The sequence below is a fragment of the Macaca mulatta genome, chromosome X (genome assembly GCF_049350105.2).
Source record: "Macaca mulatta isolate MMU2019108-1 chromosome X, T2T-MMU8v2.0, whole genome shotgun sequence".
Lineage (NCBI taxonomy): Eukaryota > Metazoa > Chordata > Mammalia > Primates > Cercopithecidae > Macaca > Macaca mulatta.
In genome coordinates, this window is record NC_133426.1 from 82,241,760 (window position 1) to 82,266,082 (window position 24,323).

Here is a 24,323-nt window from a genome sequence, read left to right on the forward strand (position 1 = left end):
CTTCCAACTCCCTCCCATCTGATAGGAGGTAGCAGATGGGAGTAGCCACCGGTGATCAGATGGATGAAAAAGGCAGAAAGCTGGCGTGTGCAAGGAAATGAAGACATAGATCCTACGCTACCGGTAGGCAGCAGCCCCCACTCTGTAATAAGTGATTTTCCATATGACACTCATCCTTCTACCAGGGCTCCCTCTCAGAAATTGTTACCTGCCGACTCTCTAGGGAACGCTTATGGGGAGCTATGAGCCAGGTTAGAAGCGGTAAGGGGGATCAGAACGAAGAGAGCCTAAATGCGAACACTCAACAGCTTGGGTGCTGAAATAAACTGCATTGGCAGAGGATCCCCTGCAGAGTTCCTCCAGGTATATTGTTCAGTCTGACTGAAGGTGCAAGGCCATTGTTGGCTCTCAAGAGTCACTCTGAGGATATGGGCCCTTGTTACCTCTGCCACAGACTTATTTCTCCTACTCCTCCCTTAAAGTCATTGTCTTTCTGAGCTATTTCAAATTCTTCATAGGTGCTTTACACACTGCCTCTGTCTTCACTAGCAGTCCTTCACTTCCTCTCCCCAACCTCAGATCTTACAATAGACGTCACTTAAGCACATCTTGTCCCCAGCCCTCCATACCACTTCATCCTCCCCACCACTATTCCTGACTAATTTCCCACTCATCCAGGCTTGACACCTCTGCACCTTCCCCAGACTTTCTTAGATGCCATCACCTTCCCACTATCCTTCCCAGCACTTAAAATCAGGAGTTATTCCTGTGGACTCTCATAGAACTCTGAGCTTATGCCTATTATGCAACTTTCCATAGCATAATATAATTGCTGGTTTACTTCCATGAGCCCTCCCCCTTAAGCCCTGGAGCCCAGCTGGGTCTTCTTCACTCTTATATTCCCAGCACACAGCACTGTTCTCAGAGCATGGCAGGTGCTTAATAAATGCTTATAGAATAAATGAATGCATAAGCATGGTGTCTAATTCATTATGCTTTTATTGTAAATACAGGTAAATGACAGTTATATGTATATATATATGGAGAGAGTTGTATATATGTATATAACTATATATATAGTTATATATATATATTATATAGTTATATATATTATATATATAGTTGTATATATGTATACGACAGTAGACACAAAGGGAAAGCAATCACAGATCAGTGGTTTTGTGTTTGTGTGTGTGTGTGTTATTGTTATTTAACTCCTGTACCAGACCATTTTACTGATTATTTCAAAGATGTAAATATTATCAATTCATTTTACAGAGATATCTGAACTTTTATACTGAAACAAGACAGGGATGGCAAATGAAAAATTCCATTTATAAATATTGATCATTAACCTAATTCAAGGGTATATTAAAAGGAAGGAAATACTACTAGAATTGGAACACAGACAGTAAGCACAATGTGTACTTCCCACCCAATCCCTCCCCGGATTCTAATTTAGAGCCCCAGTGCCAATTTTACCAAGGCATCTTTAATGGATGCCACTCAGCTGAAGTGATACATATTCCCTAGACTTCACATGGGACCAAGGAAGAACATGGTAGTTGCCTCAGATTTGGCTCTGGCCTCCTCATCTTCCACAGCCTCCCTATATTGTTCTGGCCAGTCCTGTGGTCGCTTTCTGTAGAGCCTGGCCATGTACTCCAAGACTTTCATTTTGGTGGTTTCATGGTGAGCTCGAGGACCCCATAGAAGCTCATATTCAACTGGGTTAGAGTAGGACAGTGGCCTGCATTCCAGATAGCGCTGTCTCATAAGCTTACAGGTGATGGCATGCTTTCTCCCTACATCCACACTAAATCTTCGAAGCAAGTTCCAGACATTGGCCTCTTTGACACGGTTGCCCATCAAGAATATCAAACCTAGGATTGGCATTACATATTCTTGAGTGGGTCTCCCCAGGCTCTCTAGCATCACTTGCTCTTCCTCTGATTCTGGTTGCTGGACAAGGAGGTAGATGTGCTCACTGGTATCAACCTCAATCAGAGACAACCCATAGAACATATCAAGAATTAGAGTAGCTCTATTGAGGATATTTGGGAACACATCCTCAAATTCTTTGCCAGTGTGAGCCAATAGCTCATCCTGATGTATAGGCAGCAACTCCTCAGAGACACTAATAGCCAACTGGACCAAATCATTTGCCTTATCATTCATAGTGTCCTCCGACCAGAACTCTAAGCCAGCAGTCAGGCTTCTTTCTTTGGTTTTGTCAGCTTCCAGGGCCTTGTTATATTCTTCTGGCCAGCTCTGGGGTTCTTCATCATGGGCATCTGACACAAACTTCAGGGCTTCCATCTTTGTGATTTCACTATGGGCTCTAGAGCCCCACAAGAACTCAAATTCAAGGGGATTAGTGCCATACACCGGCCAGTACTCCAAGAATCGCATGCGCACAAAGTCAGTGGTGAGGAGGTTCCTTGTGTTCCCAAAGAGGTTATTGATCCTCTGAGGCTTATCCCACATATCAACTTTTAGCAGCAGGTCCCAAATGGATGCCTCTCTTGCTCGGTTCCCATTCAAGAGGATGTGGCCTAGGACTAGGGCCAGGAGACTTGCTTTTGGCATGTCCAAGGACTCCACTATCCTATCGGTGATCTGGGAACCCCGTTTGCTGACTAAATTGTATGTGTCAGCCTGTGGATCAATAACTCTCAGGTTCAACCCAAAGACCCGGTCCAGGTGAGCTGAGGCTCGTCTGAGGATCTCAGGGAACTGATCTGAGTACTCTCTGAGAAACTCCAGCATCTCGGACTGCTGAATAGACCCCTCCTTCTGGCTTTTCATTCTCATGAAATTCACCAAAGCAATCGACCTGTCTTCTAGAGGGTCGTGGACCCTGAGCGCCCCCAAACGTCTGGACTGCTCGTCGATCAGGACTTCCAGGTCATTCGTGTCCTGAACGGCCTGGGAAGTGTTGACACACTGAGGGTTGATTGGTGCCTGAGGGCACTGGGGGACATCAACGACTAGCATGGGGGTGGGGGGCCCGGAGGCGTTAGTAGCTTGTATTTCACCTCTGCCGTCGCTGTAATCTGCAGTGATCTCTGCGTTACAGCGGCGTGCATTCTGGCTTACCAGAGACATGTTTCCAGGAGACAGGAGGGGGAAGGGTGAGATCAGCGATCAGTCGGAGAGAGGACCGTAGCAGTGTTGGTGCCTCGGCACAAAGCTGAAGCCCGAGACCCTGGAGCTGGAAGGATCAAAAGTGATATCTGGTGTGAAGAGCGATCTTTCTACACAAGCGCTGGCCAGCAACGACTGCAAGCCTCAGAACGTTATTTTGCCGCAGCCTACGCAGGCGCAGTCAGGCTTTGCAGCGTAGTGGCCACGCCCCATTCCCTGTCTTCCTTGCCTTGCCTCTCATTCCCTCCCCCTCACCTCTGAAGGGCAGGCTAGGCTGGTTGAAGTGGTTGCTGCTGAACTTGAACTTGTTAGAGAAGAGAATTCAAGAAAGGGAGTAACAGATACAGCAAAAGGGTCAAGGGATGAGGAGCATTCAGTGATGCTCCCTCCACTTGAAGTTTTTCTGTGGGGCATAAAGCACCATGCTATCAGGTGGTAGAGGATTCAGAGAGGAAGAGGTGGAGCAGAAGGTGGAGGAAGGGAGGAGGAGGAGGAGGACGCTAACGATGAGAATTATTTTACAGACTCGTTAAAGCATCCATTCACTCAACAGATATTTACTGACCACATGCCACATGCCAGGCACAGTGCTGTATATGAGAGTACAAACATAGTGATTTTTCCCTTTTTGTGTGGTGCTTACATTCTGAGATAGGTTCAAACAATGGTAATAATAATGAGAGATAGCACTTATGGAGCACTGACTGTGCAGGCACTGTTTCTGGTCCTTCACTTTCCTCGTACTAATTCATATAATGCTAGCTATTAGGTAGCTACTCTTAATGATCCTTATTTTACAGATGAGGAAACTGGTTCATGGAGGTAAATGTACCTGTCCAAAGTCAAGCAGCAATAAAAGAAAGAGACCACTCAGGTCTGTCAGTCTCAAGCATATTACTTTCTCTCACACCATCTGATCTTTAACCTTATTTATTAAACATGACTCATAAAATAGATGCTCTGGTGGAGGGTCAATTAACATGTGATACAAACGCAGAAGTAAGTAATTAATTACAGCTTAGTCTGGGGTATGTTAAATTGTGGACAGTTTCCAATAAAGCCTCAAGAAGAAGTTGAACTCTAAGTGATGAATACATGGGAAGGGTTTTAGTAGTATTCTAACCCGAAGTAACAGCAACAGGAAAGGCCTAGAGGAGTGTAGTTACAAGTTTGTGTAACAGCCACTCTCCAGGGTGACTAGAGCCAGAGTGCACTAGAATGGGTGGGAGATGAGGATGAAGGTTGCTAGACAGTAAGGACTGGATTTTCTATTCTTCACTTAGTATGTCAAAGTTTGTTGTGGCCCCACAGGGCAGGAATGGCCGCATCAGAATAGAAGCTATTTATTCAGAGGGTTTATGTATGTGTATGCATGCCAGCACACATGTGTATTTGGGGAGGCATAATCCAAACACTTTATCCAGGAAGAGGTGAGTCAGCTGCTTTATTTTCTGAGAGCTCTACTAAAATAATTGGGCTAAAATATAGCTGTAATCCTAGACTTCAGTCACCAAGTTGAAGACTATGATGGTTGCATTTTTCAGTGGGGCATTGGAAAGATAAAAGATTTATATAGGGTTGCCATCTGCAGTTACAACTGAAATTCTTCCTTAAATTCTTGATGGTAATGAATACTGTTACATTCCACAGAATATTACATTCAGTAATCTTATGCCCTGGAATTCTTTCAGAGGCCACTGTCTTCATATGTGGGGGTTACTCACCTCTGAAATTGTCTACATCCCAGATGCTTTCTTCAGTACTGAAGTAGGTAGCTCAGGGCCACGAATTTAGTCAAACTAGGCTAAAGAGATCAATGTTTTCACAAATGAATGTACATGTTCTCATTGTTTAACTCCCACTTATGAATGAGATCATGCAGTGTTTGGTTTTCTGCCCCTGTGTTAGTTTGCTGAAGATGATGGCTTTCAGCTTCATCCATGTCCCTGCAAAAGACATGATCTCATTCCTTTTTATGGCTGTGTAGTATTTTATGGTGTATACATACCACATTATCTTTATCCAGTCTATCATTGATGGGCATTTGGGTTGGTTCCATGACTTTGTTATTCTAAATAGTGCTGCAATAAACATACATGTGCATGTGTATTTATACTGGAAAGATTTATATTCCTTTCGGTATATACCCAGTAATGGGATTGCTGGATCAAATGGTATTTCTGTTTGTAGATCCTTAAGAAATCACCAAACTGTCTTCCATAATGGTTGAACTAATTTACATTCCCACCAACAGTGTAAAAGTGTTCCTATTTCTCCACAGCCTCACCAGCATCTATTGTTTCTTGAGTTTTTAATAATCATCATTTTGAGTGGTGAGATATGGTATCTCCTTGTGGTATTGTCTTATTGACTTGCATTTTTTTAATGATCAGTGATGTTGAGCTTTTTTTTATATATGTTTTGGTCACATAAATGTCTTCTTTTGAGAAGTGTCTGTTCCTATTCATTTTGGCCGCATAAATGTCTTCTTTTGAGAAGTGTCTGTTCATATTCATTTTGGCCACATAAATGTCTTCTTTTGAGAAGTGTCTGTTCATATCCTTTGCCCACTTTTTGATGGGGTTGCTTGTTTTATTCTTGTAAATTTGTTTAAGTTCCTTGTAAATTCTGGATATTAGACGTTTGTCAGATGGGTAGATTGCAAAAATTTTCTCCCATTCTGTAGGTTGCGTGTTTACTCTGATGATAGTTGCTTTTCCTGTGCAGAGCCCTGTGCAGTTCAATTAGATCCCATTTGTCAATTTTGGCTTTTGTTGCAATTGCTTTTGGCAATTTTGTCATGAAGTCTTTGCCCATGCCTGTGTCCTGAATGGTATTGTCTAGGTTTTTTCTAGGGTTTTTGTGGTTTTGGGTTTTACATTTAAGTCTTTAATCCATCTTCAGTTAATTTTTGTATAAGGTGTAAGGAAGGGGTTCAGTTTCAGTTTTCTGCATATGTCTAGCCAGTTATCCCAGCACCATTTATTGAATAGGAGATAATTTCCCCATTGCTTGTTTTTTTTCATCTTTGTCAAAGATTAGATGGTTGTAGATGTATGGTGTTACATATGTGGTCTCTGTTCTGTTCCATTGGTCTATATGTCTGTCTTTGTACCTGTACCATGCTATTTTTGTTACCATAGCCTTGTAGTATAGTTTGAAGTTCGGCAGCATGATGCCTCCAGCTTTGTTGGTTTTGCTTAGTGTTGTCTTGGCTGTATGGGGTCTTCTTTGATTTCATATAAAATTTAAAGTAGTTTTTTTCTAATTCTGTGAAGTATGTCAATGGTAGTTTGATGGGAATAGCACTGAATCTATAAATTGCTTTAGGCAGTATGGCCATTTTCATGATATTGATTCTTTCTATCCATGACGATAGGATGTTTTTCCATTTGTTTATGTCCTGTCTTATTTCCTTGAGCAATGGTTTGTAGTTCTCCCTAAAGAGGTCCTTCACATTCCTTGTTAGTGGTATTTCTAGGTATTTTATTCTCTTTATAGCGATTGTGATTGGGCGTTTATTTATGATTTGGCTCTTTGCTTGTCTATTGTTGGTGTAAAGGAATGCTTGTGATTTTTGCACATTGATTTTGTATGCTGAGACTTTGCGGAAGTTCCTTATCAGCTTAAGGAATTTTTGAGCTGAGACAGTGGAGTTTTCTAAATATAGAATCATGTCGTCTGCAAACAGAGACAATTTTACTTCCTATTTAAATATACTTTATTTCTTTCTCTTGCCTGCTCCCTGGCCAGAACTTCCAATACTATCTTGTATAGGATTAGTGAGAGAGAGCATCCTTGTCCTCTACTGGATTTGAAAGGAAATGCTTCCAGCTTTTGCCCATTCGATATGATATTGCTGTAGGTTTGTCATAAACAGTTCTTATTATTTTGAGATATGTTCCATCAAAACCTAGTTTATTAAGTTTTTAACATGAAGGATGTTGGATTTTATCAAAGGCCTTTTCTGCATCTATTGAGATAATCATGTGGTTTTTGTCTTTGGTTCTGTTCCTGTGATGACTTATGTTCACTGATTTGCATATGTTGAACCAGCCATCCATCCCAGGGATGAAGCTGACTTGATCATGGTGGATAAGTTTTTTTGTCTGCTGCTGGATTCAGTTTGCCAGTATTTTTTTGAAGATTTTCACATCGGTGGTTTTTAGGAATATTGGCCTGAAGTTTTTTGTTGTTTTTGTGTCTCTGCATGGTTTTTGGTATCAGGATAATGCTAGCTTTATAAATTGAGTCAAGGAGAAGTCCCTCCTTTTCAATTGTTTGGAATAGTTTCAGAAAGAATGGCACCAGCTCCTCTTTGTACCTTTGGTAAAATTCAGCTGTGAATCTGTCTTGCCTTGGGCTTTTTTTAGTTGGTAGGCTATTAATTACTGCCTCAATTTTAGAAGTTGTTATTGGTCTATTCAGGGATTTGACTTCTTTCTGGTTTAGTGTTGGGAAGGTGTCTGTGTCTAGGAATTTATCCATTTCTTCTAGATTTTCTAGTTTATTTGTGTAGAGTTGTTTATAGTATTCTCTGATAGTAGTTTGTATTTCTGTGGGGTCAGTGGTGATATCCCTTTCACTATTTTTTATTGTGTCTACTTGATTCTTGTATTTTTTCTTCTTTATTAGTCTAGCTATCAATCTATCTATTTTGTTATTTTTTTTTTTTTCAAAAAAACAGCTCCTGGATTCATTGATTTTTTTGGAAGGTTTTTCATGTCTCTATCTCCTTTAACTCTGTTTCAAACTTAGTTATTTCTTGTCTTCTGCTAGCTTTTGGATTAGTTTGCTCTTGCATCTCTAGCTCATTTAATTGTGATGTTAGGGTGTTGATTTGAGACTTTCTAGATTTCTGATGTGGGTATTTAGTGCTATAAATTTCCCTCTTAACACTGCTTTAGCTGTGTCCCAGAGATTCTGTTAACATTGTCTCTTAGTTCTCATTGGTTTCAAAGAACTTCCTTATTTCTGCCTCAATTTCATTATTTACCCAGGAGTTATTCAGGAGCAGGTTTTTCAATTTCCATGTAATTGTGTGGTTTTGCATGAGTTTTTAAATGCTGAGTTCTAATTTGATTGCATTGTGATCTGAGAGACTGTTTGTTATTATTTCAGTTTGTTTTTTTTTTTTTTTTTGCGTTTGCTGAGGAGTGTTTTACTTCCAACTATGTGTTGATTTTAGAATTAGTGCCATGTGGCACTGAGAAGAATGTATAATCTGTTGATTTGGGGTGGCAAGTTCTGTAGATATCTATTAGGTCCACTTGATTCAAAGCTGAGTTCACGTTTTCAATATCCTTGTTAATCTTCTGTCTCATTGATCTGTCTAATATTGACAGTGGGGTATTAAAGTCTCCTTCTATTATTGTATCAGAGTCTACGTCTCTTTGTAGGTCTCTAAGAACTTGTTTTATGAATCTGGGTGCTCCTGTATTGGGTGCATGTACATTTAGAATAGTTAGCTCTTCTTGTTGTGTTCCCTTTACCATTATGTAATGCTCTTTTTTGTCTTTTTAAAATCTTTTTATCTTTGTTGGTTAAAGTCTGTTTTGTCAGAGACTAGGATTGCAACCCTTGCTTTTTCTTCTTTTTGCTTTCCAGATGCTTGGTAAATATTCCTCCATCCATTTATTTTCAACCTATGTATGTCTTTGCATGTGAGATGGGTCTCCTGAATACAGCACACTGATGGGTCTTGACTCTTTATCCAGTTTTCCAGTCTGTCTTTTAAATGGGGCATTTAGCACATTTACCTTTATGGTTATTATTGTTATGTGTGAATTTGATTCTGTTTTCATTATGCTATCTGGTTATTTTGTACATTAGTTGATGCAGTTTCTTCATAGTGTAATTGGTCTTTATTTTTTGGTGTAGTTTTTCAGTTGCTGGTGCCTTTTTTCTTTCATATTTATTGCTTTTCTCAGGAGCTCTTTCAAGGCAGGTCTGTTGGTAACAAAATCCCTCAGCTTTTGCTTGTCTATAAAACGTTGTATTTCTCCTTTGCTTATGAAGCTTAGTTTGGCTGGATATGAAATACTGGGTTCAAAATTATTTTCTTTAAGAATGTTTCATATTGGCCCTCAATCTCTTCTGTCTTTTAGAGTTTCTGCTGAGAGGTGAGCTGTTAGTCTGATGGGCTTCTTTTTGTAGATGATCTGGCCTTTCTCTCTGGCTGTCCTTAATATTTTTTCCTTTATTTCACCTTTGGAGAATCTCATGATTTTGTGTCTTAGGGTTTATCTTCTCGTGGATTATCTTAGTGGCGTTCTCTGTATTTCCTGAATGTGCATGTTGGCCTGTCTTGCTAGGCTGGGGAAATTCTGCTGGATAATATTCTGAAGTGTGTTTTCCAGCTTGTTTGCATTGTCCCTGTCTCCTTTAGGTACTCCACTCAATCATAGGTTCAGTCTTTTTATGAAGTCCCATATTTCTTGGAGGCTATGTTCATTCCTTTTTATTCTTTTATTCCCTAATCTTGTCTGCATGTCTTATTTTAGGAAGGTGGTCTTCAAACTCTGATATTGTTTCTTCTGCTTGGTTTCTTTGGCTGTTGATACCTGTGTATGCTTCACAAAGTTCTCATACTATGTTTTTCAGCTCCATCAGATCATTTATGTTTCTTTCTAAACTGGTTATTCTAGTTATCAGCTGCCCTAACCTTTTATCAAGGTTCTTAGCTTCTTTGCATTGGACTAGAACATGCTCCATTACTCAGTGGAGTTTTTTATTACCCATGTTCTGAAGACTACTTCTGTCAATTCATCCATCTCATCCTCCATCCAGTTCTGTGCCCTTGCTGGAGTGACACTGCAATCATTTGAAGAATGAGAGGCAGTCTGTTTTTGGTGTGTTTTCAGTGTTTTTTTTTTTTCACTGATTCTCTCTCATCTTCATTAGTTTGTCTACTTTTCATCTGTGAGGCTGCTGACCCTTGGGTGAGGTTTTTGTGGGGACTTCTTGTTGTTGATGCTGTTGTTGTTGCTTTCTGTTTGTTTGTTTTTCTTTCAGTTGTCAGGTTCCTCTTCTGTGGGGCTGCTGTGGGTCGCTGGGGGTTCACTTCAGGCCCTATTCACCTGGTTTGCTCTTGCACCTGGAGATGTCACTAAAGGAGTGTGGAGAACAACAAAATTGGGTACCTGCCCCTTCTTCTGGGATCTCTGTCCTCAAGGGGCACCAACCTGATGCCAGTAGAATTGCTTCTGTCTGAAAACCCCTGTTGGAGGTCTCACCTTTTTGGGTGGCATTTAACAAAGCACTTCGACTGTTTCTTAGTAGGGTTTGTGCCTCACTAAGGGGAAACCCACTCATCTGGGCTGCCCAGTTTCCTCAGAACTACCAGGAGGAAAGGCTAAGTCTGCTGGTTTGCAGAGACCACGGCCACTCCTCCCCCTATGTGCTTAGGTTCAGGGAGATCTGGGTTCTGTCCCTGAGCCTCTGGCTGGAGTTGTTTCTAGTCAGCCATCTTAGCCTTGCCCCCACGGTGAACTCATTTTTGACAAAGGTGCCAAGAACATACATTGGGGAAAGAATAGTCTTTTCAATAAATGGTGCTGGGAAAACTGGATATCCATATCCAGAAGAATAAAACTAGACCTGTGTCTCTCACCATATACAAAAATCACACCAAAATCAATTAAAGACCAAAACCTAAGACCACCAGCTGTAAAATTCTTAAAGTAAACATTGGAGAAATTCTCCAGTATATTAGACTGGACAAGAAATCCTGAGTAATATGCACAAGCACAAGCAAACACAACCAAAACAGAAAAATTGAATCACATCAAGTCAAAGAGCTGCATAATGAAGGAAATAATAAACAAAGTCAAGAAACAATTCACACAATCTGAGAATATGTTTTCAAACTACCCATCTAATATGGGATTAATAACCAGAACGTATGAAGAGCTCAGACAACTCGATTGGAAAAATATCTAATATTCCAATTATGAAATTGGCAAAATATCTGAATAGACATTTCTTGAAATAGGACATACAAATGTCTAACATGTATGTGAAAATGTGCTCAATATCACTGATAATCAGAAAAATGAAAATGAAAATTTCAGTGAGATATTATCTCACCCCAACTGAAATGGCTCTTATCCAAAAGACAGGAAAACAAATGCTGGTTATAATATTTAGAAAAAAAAAAAAACACTCTCATACACTGGTGGTGGGCATGTGGATTAGTACAAGCACTATGGAGAACAATTTAGAAGTTCCTCAAAAAAAAAAAATAAAAATGGAGGCAACATGAAATCCAGCAATCACACTCCAAGATATATACTGAAAAGAAAGAAAATTAGTATATGAAGAGATATCTGTACTCTCATGTTTACTGAAGCACAGTTTACAATGGCCAAGATTTGGAAACAATCTAAGTGTCCATCAACAGAAGAATGGACAAAGAAAATGTGGCACACCACCATCTGATCTTTGACAAAGCTGACAAAAACAAGCAAGGGTGAATCAACTCCGCATTCAATAAACTGTGCTGGGATAACCGACTAACCATATGCAGAAGATTGAAAGTGGACCCCTTCCTACACTATGTACAAAATTCAGCTCAAAATGGATTAAACACTTAACTGTAGAACCCAAAACTATAAAAACTCTGAAAGAAAACCTAGACAATAGCATTCGAGACATAGAAACTGACAAACATTTTATGATGATGATGCCCAAAGCAAATGCAATAAAAGCAAAAATTAACAAATGAGATCTAATTAAACTAAAGAGTTTCTGCACAGCAAAGGAAACGATCAACAGAGTAAACAGACAACCTAGAGAATGGAAAAAATATTTGCAGACTAAGTATCCAACAAATGCATATAAAGCATCTATAAGGAACTTAAATTTACAAGAAAAAAAAATAAGCAACACCATTAAAAAGTGGGCAATGGACATAAACACTTTTCAAAAGAAGACATACATTCAGCCAACAATCATATGAAAAAATATCTTAATATCACTGATCATTAAAGAAATGCAAATCAAAACAACAATGATAACTATCTCACACCAGTCAGAATGACTATCAGTTAAAAAGTCAAAAACTAACAGATGCTGCCAAAGCTGCAGAAAAAAAGAAATTCTTATGCACTGTTGATGGGACTGTAAATTAGTTCAACCATTGTGGAAAGCAGTGTGGCGATTTTTACAGAGCTAAAAATAGAAGTGTCATTTGATCCACCAATCTCATTATTGGGTATATACCTAAAGGGATATAAATAATTCTATCAAAAAGCCACACACACTGGTATGTTCATTGTAGCACTATTCACAATAGCAAAGATATGGAATCAACCTAAATGCTCATCAGTGGTATAGTGGTATACTGGCTAAATAAAATGTGGTACATACACACCATGGAATACTATGCAGCCATTAAAAAAAAGTGTAACTAAGAATTAAGTGTCCAATTCAACAAGAAGAAGTAACTTTCCTAAATGAATACACAACAAATGTTGGAACAACCTCATTTGTAAAACAAGTATTTCTAGACCTATGAAAGACTTACACAGCCATACAATAATAGTGAGGTATTTCACGCCAATGACTGTGTTGGGCAGATCATCAAGACAGAAAATTAACAAAGAAATTCTGGACTTCATTTTGAACCTTCACCAATTGGACCTAATATATATCTACAGAATACTTCACCCAACAACCACAGAATATGCATTTTTCTCTTCTGCATAGAAAACATACTCTAAGATCGAGCACATGCTCAGTAATAAACCAAGTCTCCATAAAGTGAAAAAAAATAGAATTATCCCAAGTATACTCTCAGACAACAATGGAATAAAAGAGAAGTTAGTACCGAGATCTCTCAAAAATCACACAATTACATGAAAGCTGAACAACTTACTCCTGAATGACTTCTGGTTAAACAATGAAATTAAAGTAGGAATAAAAAAAAACTTATAAATAAATAAAAACAGATACATAAAATACCAAAATCTCTGGAATGTAGCAAAAGCAATCTGGTGGGATTTTGTTTGTTTGTTTGTTTTTGATTTATGCTTGTTTGGTGATGTTTCTGAGAAAAGTTCTCACACTGTCACACAGGCTGGAGAGCAGTGGCATGACCACAGCTCACTGCAGACTCAAAGTCCTAGGCTAAAGTGATCATTCTGCCTCAGCCTTCTTAATAGCTAGGACTACAGGCATTTACCATTATGCCTGGCTAATTTATAAAAATGTATTTTAGAGATAGGGTCCTGCTATGTTTCCCAGGGTGGTCTCAAACTCCTGAGCCTCATTACTGGGTATATATCCAAGGGAATGTAGATCATTCTATTATAAAAACACATGCATGCATATGTTAATTGCAACACTATTCACAATAGCAAAGTCATGGAATCCACCTAAATGCCCATCAGTGATAAGCAGCATGAAGAAAATGTGGTACATATACACCATGGAACACTATACAGCCATCAAAAGAACAAGATTTTGTTCTTTGCAGGAACATGGATAGAGTTGAAGGGTATTATTCTTAGCAAATTAACGCAGGAACAGTAAAACAAATACCACATGTTCTCACTTATACGTGGGAGCTAAATATTGAGAATACATGGACACATAGAGGGGAACAACACACACCGGGGCTGATCAGAGGATGGAGGGTGGGAGGAGGGAGAGGATCAGGAAAAATAACTGATGTGTACTCGGCTTAATACCTGTGTGATGAAATAATCTGTACAACGAACCCCCATGACAGAAGTTTACTTATATAATAAACCTGCACATGTACTCCTGAAGTTAAAATAAAAGTTATTAAAAAAAAAAAAAAAAAAACTCCTGGACTCAAGCAATTCTGCACTTCTTTGGCTTGCCAAGATCCTCAGATTACAAGTGTATACCACTGCACCCAGTCAAAAGCAAAGTTAACAGGAAAGTTTAACACTAAATGCCTACAGTAAGAAGTTAGAAATATCTCAAATGAACAATCTAATATTGCACTTAAAAGAACTAGAAAAACACGAATAAACTGACCCCAAAGCTAACAGAAGAAAAAAAGACCCAATATTAGAGCAGACCTGAATAAAACTGAGGTCCAAAAATCCATTTAAAAAACCCATAAGTTAGTTTTTTGAAAGGGTAGAAAAGATTAATAAACTACTAACTGGATTGGCAAAGGCAAAAGAAGATTCAAATAAGCACAAAGTGATCAAGAAGTGGTGTGGCTGCATTTAACAACTTATGATCAAATACTGGAGCAAAGGTAAGGCTCAAAGATGGAATTTACAATGGAAAAGAATGCTAAGCATAAATTTTTATAAAATTAACAGGCTAGCTATGTGTTAGAGAAGGTAAGAGTGTTTTCAGCAGAGGAATACAAAGGCATTGCAGAGAAATCCCTTGTTAGAGAGACTAGCATGAATAAAGGGGAGCCAGGTTCTAAGAGTCAAGACAGTGGAAAAAAAGAACCCTTAAACATTTTAGCAATCTTACAGGACACCCCTCCCATGACAGGCCCACAGGGCTAGGACAGAATGGTTTTTGGGCGAGGCCTAAGAACCTCTGCCCATCACAGGATGCTGCTTCCTGCATCCTAGAAGCTCCAGATCCAGCCTCATCCCAAATTGCTTCAGATACTTCTTGGGCTGCCTCTTCAGAGAGCATTTACAGTAAGCCTGCACACGGTAAGTGTGTAGGTGCACAAAATACAGGAGTGGTGGAGGCTTGGCAGCTTCTATGTAGATTTCAGAGAATGTATTGAAAAGTCTGTATGCCCAGGAAGAAACCTGCCACATATCTGGGTATTGGGGCACTGCCTAGTAAAGACATAGGAACAGGTCTACCACAAGAACCTCAGAATTATAGTCACCTGTAGAGTACAATGTCAGCCTGGAAAAGCCATGGGCGTTAGACTCCAACTCATGAGAGCAGCCATGTGGGCTCTACTCAGCAAAGCAGTGGGGTGGGCTGCCCAAGGCCTTGTGTGTCCACCCCTCACATGAGTGTGCTCAGTATGTGAGAGATGGAGTCAAAGGAGAGTATATGTGAGCTTTAAGGGTTAATGTCTGCCCTGCTAAGTTTCAAACTTGCTAGGTCCAACACCCTTTTCCTTTGGCTGATTTCTTCCTTTTGGAATGAGAGTGTTTAGCAAATGCCTGTAGCATCACTGTATGTGGCAGGTGCATAAATTGTTTATGGTATTATAGGTGCGCAACTGTAAGGAACTTGCTTTGAGTCTCAAAGAAGACATTGGACTTCATGCTTTTTTGTGGGTGCTGGAACAAATTAAAACATTTAGGGACTATTGGGAATGGAGAATTGTATTTTGTATGTGAAAATAACAAAAGATTTAGGGTCCAGGGGTAAAATGCTATTGTTTGAATATGGTTTGGCTGGGCCTGGCAAATTTCATATTGAAATTGGATCCTCAAGGTTAGAGGTAGAGCCTGATGGCAGGTGGTTGGGTCATGGGGGCAGATGCTTTACGAATGGTTTGGTGCAATTTTCACTGTAATGAGTGAATTCTCATTCTATTTGTTCCAAATAGAGAGTTCCCTCAAGAACTGGTTGTTCAAAAGAGCCTGGCACCTTCTGCATCTCTCTTGCCCCCTCTCTTACCATGTGATATATGCACACCCTAGCTCTGCTTTATCATTTGCCATGAGTGGAAGATGATTGAAACTGTCACCCAGGAGCAGATACTGTGCCATGCTTCTTCTTTCTTTTTTTTAAATTTTACTTTAAGTTCTGGGATACAAGTGCAGAATGTGCAGGTTTGTTACATAGGTATATGTGTGCCATGGTGGTTTGCTGCACCTATCAACCTGTCATCTAGGTTTTAAGCCCCACATACATTAGCTATTTGTCCTAAAGCTCTCCCTCCCCTAAACCCCAACCTCCTGACTGACCTTGGTGTGTGTTTTTCCCCTCTCTGTATCCATGTGTTCTCATATTTCAGTTCCCACTTATGAGTAAGAACATGCGGTGTTTGGTTTTCTGTTCCTGTGTTAGCTTGCTAAGGATGATGACTTCCAGCTTCATCCATGTCCCTGCAAAGGACATGATCTCATTCCTTTTTATGGCTGTGTAGTATTTCATGGTGTATATGTACCACATTTTCTTTATCCAGTCTATCATTGATGGGCCTTTAGGTTGGTTCCATGTCTTTGCAATTGTAAATAGTGCTGCAATAAACATGTGTGTGCATGTGTCTTTATAGTAGGATGATTTATAATCCTTTGGGTATATACCCAGTAATGGAATTCCTGGGTCAAATGATATTTCTGGTTGTAGGTCCTTGAGGAATTGTCACACTGACTTCCACAATGCTTTAAATAATTTACATTCCAACCAACAGTGTGAAAGCGTTTCTATTTCTCCACAGCCTCTTCAGCATCTGTTTTTTCTTGACTTTTTAATAATCGCCATTCTGACTGGCGTGATATTGTATCTCATTTTGGCTTTGACTTGCATTTTTCTAATTATCAGTGATGAACTTTTTTCATGTTTGTTGGCTGTATAAATGTCTTCTTTTGAGAACTGTCTGTTGATAGCCTTTGCCTACTTCTTGACAGGATTGTTTCTTTTTTTCTTATAATTTGTTTAAGTTATTTGTAGATTCTGGAGATTAGACCTTTGTCAGATAAGTAGATTGCAAAAATTTTCTCCCATTCTGTAGGTTGCTTGTTCACTCTGATGATAGTTTCTTTTGCTGTGCAGAAGCTCTTTAGTTTAATTGTATTTCATCTGTCAATTTTGGCTTTTGTTGCAATTTCTTCTGGCATTTTGTCAGGAACTCTTTTCCAATGCCTATGTCCTGAATGGTTTTGCCTAGGTTTTCTTCTAGGGTATTTATGGTTTTACATTTTACATTTAAGTCTTTAATCTATATTGAGTTAACTTTTGTATAATGTGTAGGGCAGGGGTCCAGTTTCAGTTTTCTGCATATGGCCAGCCAGTTTTCCCAGCACCATTTGTTAAATAAGGGATTCTTTTTCCATTGCTAATTTTTGTCAGGTTTGTTGAAAATCAGATGTTTGTAGATGTGTGGTGATATTTCTGAGGTCTCTGTTCTATTCCATTGGTCTATATGTCTGTTTTGGTACCCATAACATGCTGTTTTGGTTACTGTAACCTTATGGTATAGTTTGAAGTTTGGTAGCATGATGCCTCCAGCTTTGTTTCGTTTTTGGTTTTTTGCTTCGGATTGTCTTGGCTATATGGGCTTGTTTTTGTTCCCTATGAAATATAAAGGAGTTTTTTTTTTTTAATTCTTTGAAGAATGTCAATGGTAGTTTGATGGGAATAGCATGGAATCTATAAATTACTTTGAGCAGTATGGTCATTTTAAAGATATTGATTCGTTCTATCCATGAGGATAGAATGTTTTTCCATTTGTGTGTCCTTATTTCCTTGAGCAGTGGTTTGTAGTTCTCCTTGAAGAAGTCCTTCACATCCTTTGTTAGATGTATTCCTAGATATTTCATCCTCTTTGTAGCAATTGTGAATGAGAGTTCATTTGTGATTTGGCTTTCTGCTTTTCTATTTTTGGTGTATAGGAATGCTTGTGATTTTTGCACATTGGTTTTGTGTGCTGAGACTTTGCTGAAGTTGTTTACCAGCTTATGGAGTTTTGAAGCTGGGCCAATGCAGTTTTCTAAATATACAGTCATGTCACCTGCAAACAGAGACACTTTGACTTCCTCTTTTCCTATTTGAATACTTTTTATTTTTTGTTCCCTTGCCTGATTGCCCTGACCAGAACTTCCAATAATATGTTTAAAAAAAAAAAATACAAAAAGTAGTGAGAGGGAATATCCTAGTCTTGTGCCAGTTTTCAAAGGGAATGTTTCCAGCTTTTGCCCATTCAGTATGATACTGGCTGTGAGTTTGTCATAAACAGTTCTTATCATTTTGAAATATGTTCCATCAATATCTAGTTTATCAAGAATTTTTTCATAAAGAGATGTTGAATTTTATCGAGGGGTCTTTTCTGCATCTATTTAAATAATCATGTGATTTTTTTTCATTATTTCTGTTTATGTAATGGATTACTTTTATTGATTTGCATATTTTTAACCAGCCTTGTATTCCAAGAATGAAGCCACCTTGATTGTGGTGGATAAACTTTTTGATGTTCTGCTGGATTTGGTTTGCCAGTATTTTATTGAGGATTTCTGCATCAGTGTTCATCAGGGATATTGGCCTGATGTTTTCTTTTTTTCTTGTGTTTGTTCCAGGTTTTGGTATCAGCATGATGCTGACCTCATAAAATGAGTCAGTGAGGAGTCCCTCTTTTTCTATTATTTGGAATAGTTTCAGAAGAAATGGTACCAGCTTCTTTTTGTACCCCTGGTAATATTCAATTGCGAATTTGTCTGGTCCTCGGCTTTTTTGGTTGGTAGGCTATTAATTACTGCCTTATTTTCAGAACTTGTTATTGGTCTATTCAAGGATTTGACTTCTTCCTGGTTTAGTCTTGGGTGGGTGTATATTTCCAGGAATACATCCGTTTCCTCTAGATTTTCTAGTTTATTTGAGTGTGTATTTATGGGAGATCAGTGGTGATATCTGCTTTATCATTTTTTATTGTGCCTATCTGATTCTTCTCTCCTTTCTTCTTTATTACTCCAACTAGTAGTCTATCTAATTTTAATTTTTTAAAACAAAAACAGTTCCTGGATTCATTAATTTTTTGGAGGGTTTTTCATGTCTCTCTATCCTTTAGTTCTGCTCTGATCTAGTTATTTCTCGTCTTCTGCTAGCTTTTGGATTAGTTTGCTTTTGCCTCTCTAGCTCTTTTAATTGTGATATTAGGAGGTCGATTTGAGATCTTTCTAGTTTCCTGATGTAGGCATTTAGTGCTATACATTTCCCTCTTAACAGTGGTTTACCAGAGATTCTGGTACATTGTCTCTTGCTTCTTATTGGTTTCAAAGGACTTCTTGATTTTTGCCTTAATTTCATTATTTACCAAGGAGTCATTCAGGAGCAGGTGGTTCAATTTCCATGTAGTCATGTAGTTTTGAGTGAGTGTCTTAATGTTGAGTTCTAATTTGATTGCACTGTGGTCTGGGAGAGTCTTTGTTATGATTTCAGTTATTTTGCATTTGCTGAGGAGTGGTTTACTTCCAATTATGTGGTCAATTTTAGAATAAGTTCCCTGTGGCACTGAGAAGAATGTATATTCTGTTGATTTGGAGTGGAGGCTTCTGTAGATGTCTATAAGGTCCACTTGATTCAGAACTGAGTTCAAGTACTGAATATCCTTGTTATTTTTCTGTCTCGTTGATCTGTCTAATATTGACAGTGGGATGTGAGTCTCCCAGTATTATTGTGTGGGAGTCTAAGTCTCTTTGTAGGTCTGTAAGAACTTGTTTTGTAAATCTGGGTGTTCCTGTATTGAGTGCATAAATATTTAGGATACTTAGCTGTTCTTATTGAATTGATCATTTTATGATTACGTAATGCCCTTCTTTCTCTCTCTCTCTTTTTTTTTTTTTTTTTTTTTTGCTATTTATTGGTTTAAAGTCTGTTTTGTCAGAGACTAGGATTGCAACCTCTGCTTTTTTTTTTCTTTCTTTCCATTTGCTTGGTAAAATTTCCTCCATTTCTTTATTTTGAGCCTATGTGCGTCTTTGCATGTGAGATGGGTCTCCCGAATACAGCACACCCATGGGTCTTGACTCTTTGTCCAATTTACCAGTCTGTTGTGTTTTTTTTTTTAATTGGAGGTTTCAGTCCATTTACCTTTAAGGTTAGTCTTGGTATATGTGAATTTGATCCTGTCATAATTATTCTATCTGTTTATTTTGCTCACTGGTTGATACAGTTTTTGCATAGTGTCATTGGTCTTTATATTTTGGTGTGTTTTTGCAGTGACTAGTACTGGTTGTTTCTTTCCATATTTAGTGCTTCTTTCAGGAGCTCTTACAAGGCAGGCCTGGTGGTGATGAAGTCTCTCAGCCTTTGCTTATCTGAAAAGGATTTTATTTCTCATTCACTTATGAAGCTTAGTTTGGCCAGATATGAAATACTGGATTTAAAATTCTTTTCTTTAAGACTGTTGAATATTGGTCTCCACTCTCTTCTGTGTTGTAGGGTTTCTGCTGAGAGTTATGCTGTTAGGACCTGACCTTTTTCTCTGGCTGCCCTTAACATTTTTTTCCTTATTTCAACCATAGAGAATCTGATGGTTATGTGTCTTGGGGTTGACCTTCTCATGGAGTATCTTAGTGGTGTTCTTTGTAGTTTCTGAATTTGAATATTGACCTGTTTTGCTAGGTTAGGGAGGTACTCCCGGAATATATCCTGAAGTCTGTTTTCCAACTTGGTTACATTCTCCTCATCTCTTTCAGGTAGTCCAATCAATCATAGGTTTCATCTTTCTTATGTAGTCTCATATTTCCCAGAGATTTTGTTCATTCCTTTTCATTTTTTTTTTCTCTAATCTTTCTTGCCTGCCTTGTTTCAGCAAGATGGTCTTCGAACTCTGATATTCTTCCTTCTGCTTGTTTGATTCAAATATTGATACTTTTGTATATTTCACGAAGTTCTCATGCTGTGTTTTTCAGCTCCATCAGGTCATATATGTTCTTCTCTAAACTGGTTACTCTAGTTAGCAGCTCCTTTAACCTTTTATTAAGGTTCTTAGCTTATTTTCATTGGGTTACAACATGCTCATTTAGGTCAGCAGAGTTTTTTATTACTCACCTTCTGAATCCTACTTCTGTCAATTCATCCATCTCATCCTCCATCCAGTTCTGCACCCTTGCTGGACAGGTGTTGCAATCATTTGGAAGAGAAGAGGCACTCTGGACTTTTGGGTTTTCAGCATTTTTTTTACTGATTCTTTTTCATCTTTGTGAATTCATCTCATTTCAATTTTGAGGCTACTGACCCTTGGATGATGTTTTTGTTGGAACTTTTTGTTGCTGTTGGTGCTGTTATTGTTGCTTTCTGTTTGTTTGTTTGTTTGTTTGTCTGTCTTTCAGTGGTCAGATCCCTCCTCTTTGGGGCTGTTGTGGTTTGCTGGGAGTTCACTTCAGGCACTATTCATCTGGTTCACTCCTGTGCCTGCTGCTGTTACTCAAGGAAGCTGTAGAACAGCAAAGATGGGTTCCTGCTCTTTCCTCTCACGTCTCTGACCTCAAGGAGCACCCACCTGATGTCACTAGGAATGCTCCTGTATAGGATGTCTGACGATCTCTGTTGGAGGGTCTCACTTAGTTGGATGCCACAGGGAATAGGAACCATTTAAGAAAGCACTTTGGCACTCCCTTGGTGGAGGGTGCGTACTGCACTAGGGGAAACCCACTCATCTGGGCTTTCCAGATTCATCAGAAGTAGCAGGAGGAAAGACTAAGTCTGCTGGTCCACAGAGACTACAGCCACCCAACCCCCAAAAGCCCAGACCCAAGGAAATCAGATTTCTGTCCCTGAGCATTTGGCAGGAGTTGTTGGAGTTCCTGCTGGGAGGCCCTGCCCAGTGAGGAGGGACACGTCAGCTTCAGGCCTGAAGAGGCACTCTGGCCACAGACTGTCACAGTCAGTGTGTTGGGCTGTGGGGAATACCTCTTGGGACCAATCCTTCCAGCCTCCCTGGCTCCAGCAGGGGAAAAGCGTGGCCTGTAGCTATAGATATGGCTGTCATCCTTTCTCCATCCTGGGAACTTAGTGTTTCAGGAAGGTAGCAGTCCTAGTGTTGGCTACTGCTCCTCTCCCAAGGAGCTCAGATGGCTTAGACAGCAAGCAGTCACAGCTGTGGTAATGGCCGCCCCTCCACCCAGGAACTTGGCAGGCTTAAGCAGATTCTAGTTTAGTGGCTGTTGAGAATCTGCATGAGTCTGTGGTTTGAATCCCAGGCTCTGGTGGTATGGGCTTGAGTGGGATCTTTCTATCCATAGGTTGGACAGTTCTGTGAAAAAAGCATGTTTTCCCAGGCTGGGTAGCATGCTCACTCACCGCTTCCCTTGACTGGGGGATGTGGGCTTCCCTGGCCCATGTGGCTCTCGGGTGAGCCACCATACCATACTACTCTTCCTTCTTCTTCTTGGGTCATGCCAACCACCTAGTCAGTCTTGATGACAGAACTGGACACCTTAGTTGCCAGTGCAGGATTCACAGAGTGTTTTGGTTCTTTTCAATGGAAGCCTCTGATCGTCACTGCTTCTTTCAGCCATCTTGGCCCCACCCCTTAGTGCCATGTTTCTTATATAGCCTGCAGGATCATGAGGCAAATAAATCTGTCTTTATAGATTACACAGACTCAGGTATTCCTCTATAGCAACACAAACAGACTAATATAACATATATATTTTGTATTTTTGCTTTTATATGATAATTTTCCAAAGGGAAATTTGTGACTCAAAAAGAATTTGTGATTAAGGGCTTCCCAGCCAAGATGGTAGACAGGAGGGAGCACTAGCATGCATCTCCCACTTGGATGATCAGAATAGTTTGTGGAGGTTCACACTTTGACCTTTTGTTCCATAAACCACCAACGTAACATTCCAGGAAAACCAAAAGACTTCACAGATCCTTTGAAAGAAGCAGTACTCCACTGCAAATTTCATAATACGGTGAAAAACTGACTTCCCAAAGTGTAAGAGGGGAAGAACCTTCCTCCAAACACACAACCCCGCTGGGGAATCTGAAAATCGAGATAACAGGAGAAGGCTTTAACCTTACCTGGAGCTGTAATGGATTTAGGAAAAAATGCAAAATATAGAAGTAGAAGCGGAGGTGGGAAGAGCCTTGTACGCATTTCCATTCTCCAGCTTGAGCCCAGGGAAACCATTCCTGACTATATTTCAGAGGGTCCTATGGGGAAGGCAGCCAGCAAAATTGCAGAACAGTAACATGGTAAAGTAAGCTTACAACTGAATTTTGTAATAGTTCTGAGTGGGCATGAACTTCCTTAAACAGAATCTGGGGGTGGGGGGTGGACATGAATGGCAGCAAATATGAGAGCAGGCATGGGATGTACAGCATTGTGAGCAGAGAGAGAGGGATGTGGCCTGAAAGCCATGCTTGCTTTATCATTGGGGATGTTTATGGCCTGGGGCAGATCTGAGTTCTGTGCACAGGCTGCCTGGATTTAAACTTGGTGCTGTTAGTGGGGCACTGCTGAAGTGAAACTGGCCTCACCAACTGCATGGAATGAGTGAGGCCTTTCACTACCAGCTATCCTCAACTGCCCTGGCAAACTCTACTGCACAGCAGAGGCAACCATACTCCCTTCTGGATAATAATCCCATTGGCCTGAGAACCATTCTTCTCTATTTCTCCCAGTGTCCATGGCAAGCCCTGCCCAAGGAGAGTTTGAGCTCAGACCCACCTAACCCTGTGCCAACCTGATGGTATTTCTCTACCTGCCCTGGTAGCCTAACACAAAAGACATAAACACTTGGAACCTTATGGCCCCACATATCACCTGAGAAATTAGAATACTTTCACTGAACAACTTACAGCAAACTTATATCCCACTACTACTACCCCAGCAGATGATCTCTTGATAACATTACCTTCTAACTGAGGGCCAACCAACTTGGGCCATTAGAGCAACTCTTGGCAGAATAACACTATTCACAGGAGAGAGAAAACAACAGTTAACAACGCTTTCTGCAACACCCTGGCTAACCAGAGGTCCTGAATCTGTCCAAATGACAACTTCACTGCTAGCATAACCAGTATTTGAGGAACACATCTCACTAAACCTATCTACAGCCAAGGAATCTCAGAGTAGACATCCCTCCTCTGCTACTTCCACCAGAGCAGGTGCTGGTACTCATGGCTGGAAGACCTGAAGACTGGTCACATCAACGGACTCTTTGCAGACATTCCCCAGCACCAGCCCACGGCTTGGTAGCCTTGCTGGGTGGCTAGACTCAGAAGAGCTATAACAATCACTGCAGTCTGGCTCTCAGGAAGCCTTATTTTTAAGGGAAATAGAAGACCACCACATCAGAGGATCATTTTAGGGGACAAAATAATCTGAACAACAGGCTTGAAGTTCCAGATTTTTCTGCTGCTGAGAAGTTTCTCACAGCAGAGACACAACTGCAGTGCTGGGCACAGTAGGGAAAGTCTGCACCTCTACCCCAACAGGCAGGCTGCCTCTGTGCTCATGAAGGACCTTGGAGAAGGGGTCCTTGTTTCCCCCTAGCACTCTACCACAGAAATAGCAGGGGCTTTTTTTCACA

The 24,323-nt window shown here is 39.9% G+C and overlaps 1 protein-coding gene across 1 annotated transcript; it reads right to left on the minus strand.

Moving 5' to 3' along the window:
* Window positions 1–981: 981 nt before the first annotated feature.
* Window positions 982–3,311, minus strand: MAGEE2 (MAGE family member E2). Its single transcript, XM_077989454.1, has 2 exons — window positions 1,139–3,311; window positions 982–1,068 (listed from the first exon to the last, which is right to left on the minus strand). The coding sequence occupies exon 1, from the start codon at window positions 3,106–3,108 to the stop codon at window positions 1,537–1,539; it is 1,572 nt and encodes a 523-aa protein (XP_077845580.1). The 5' UTR covers window positions 3,109–3,311; the 3' UTR covers window positions 982–1,068; window positions 1,139–1,536.
* Window positions 3,312–24,323: the final 21,012 nt, after the last annotated feature.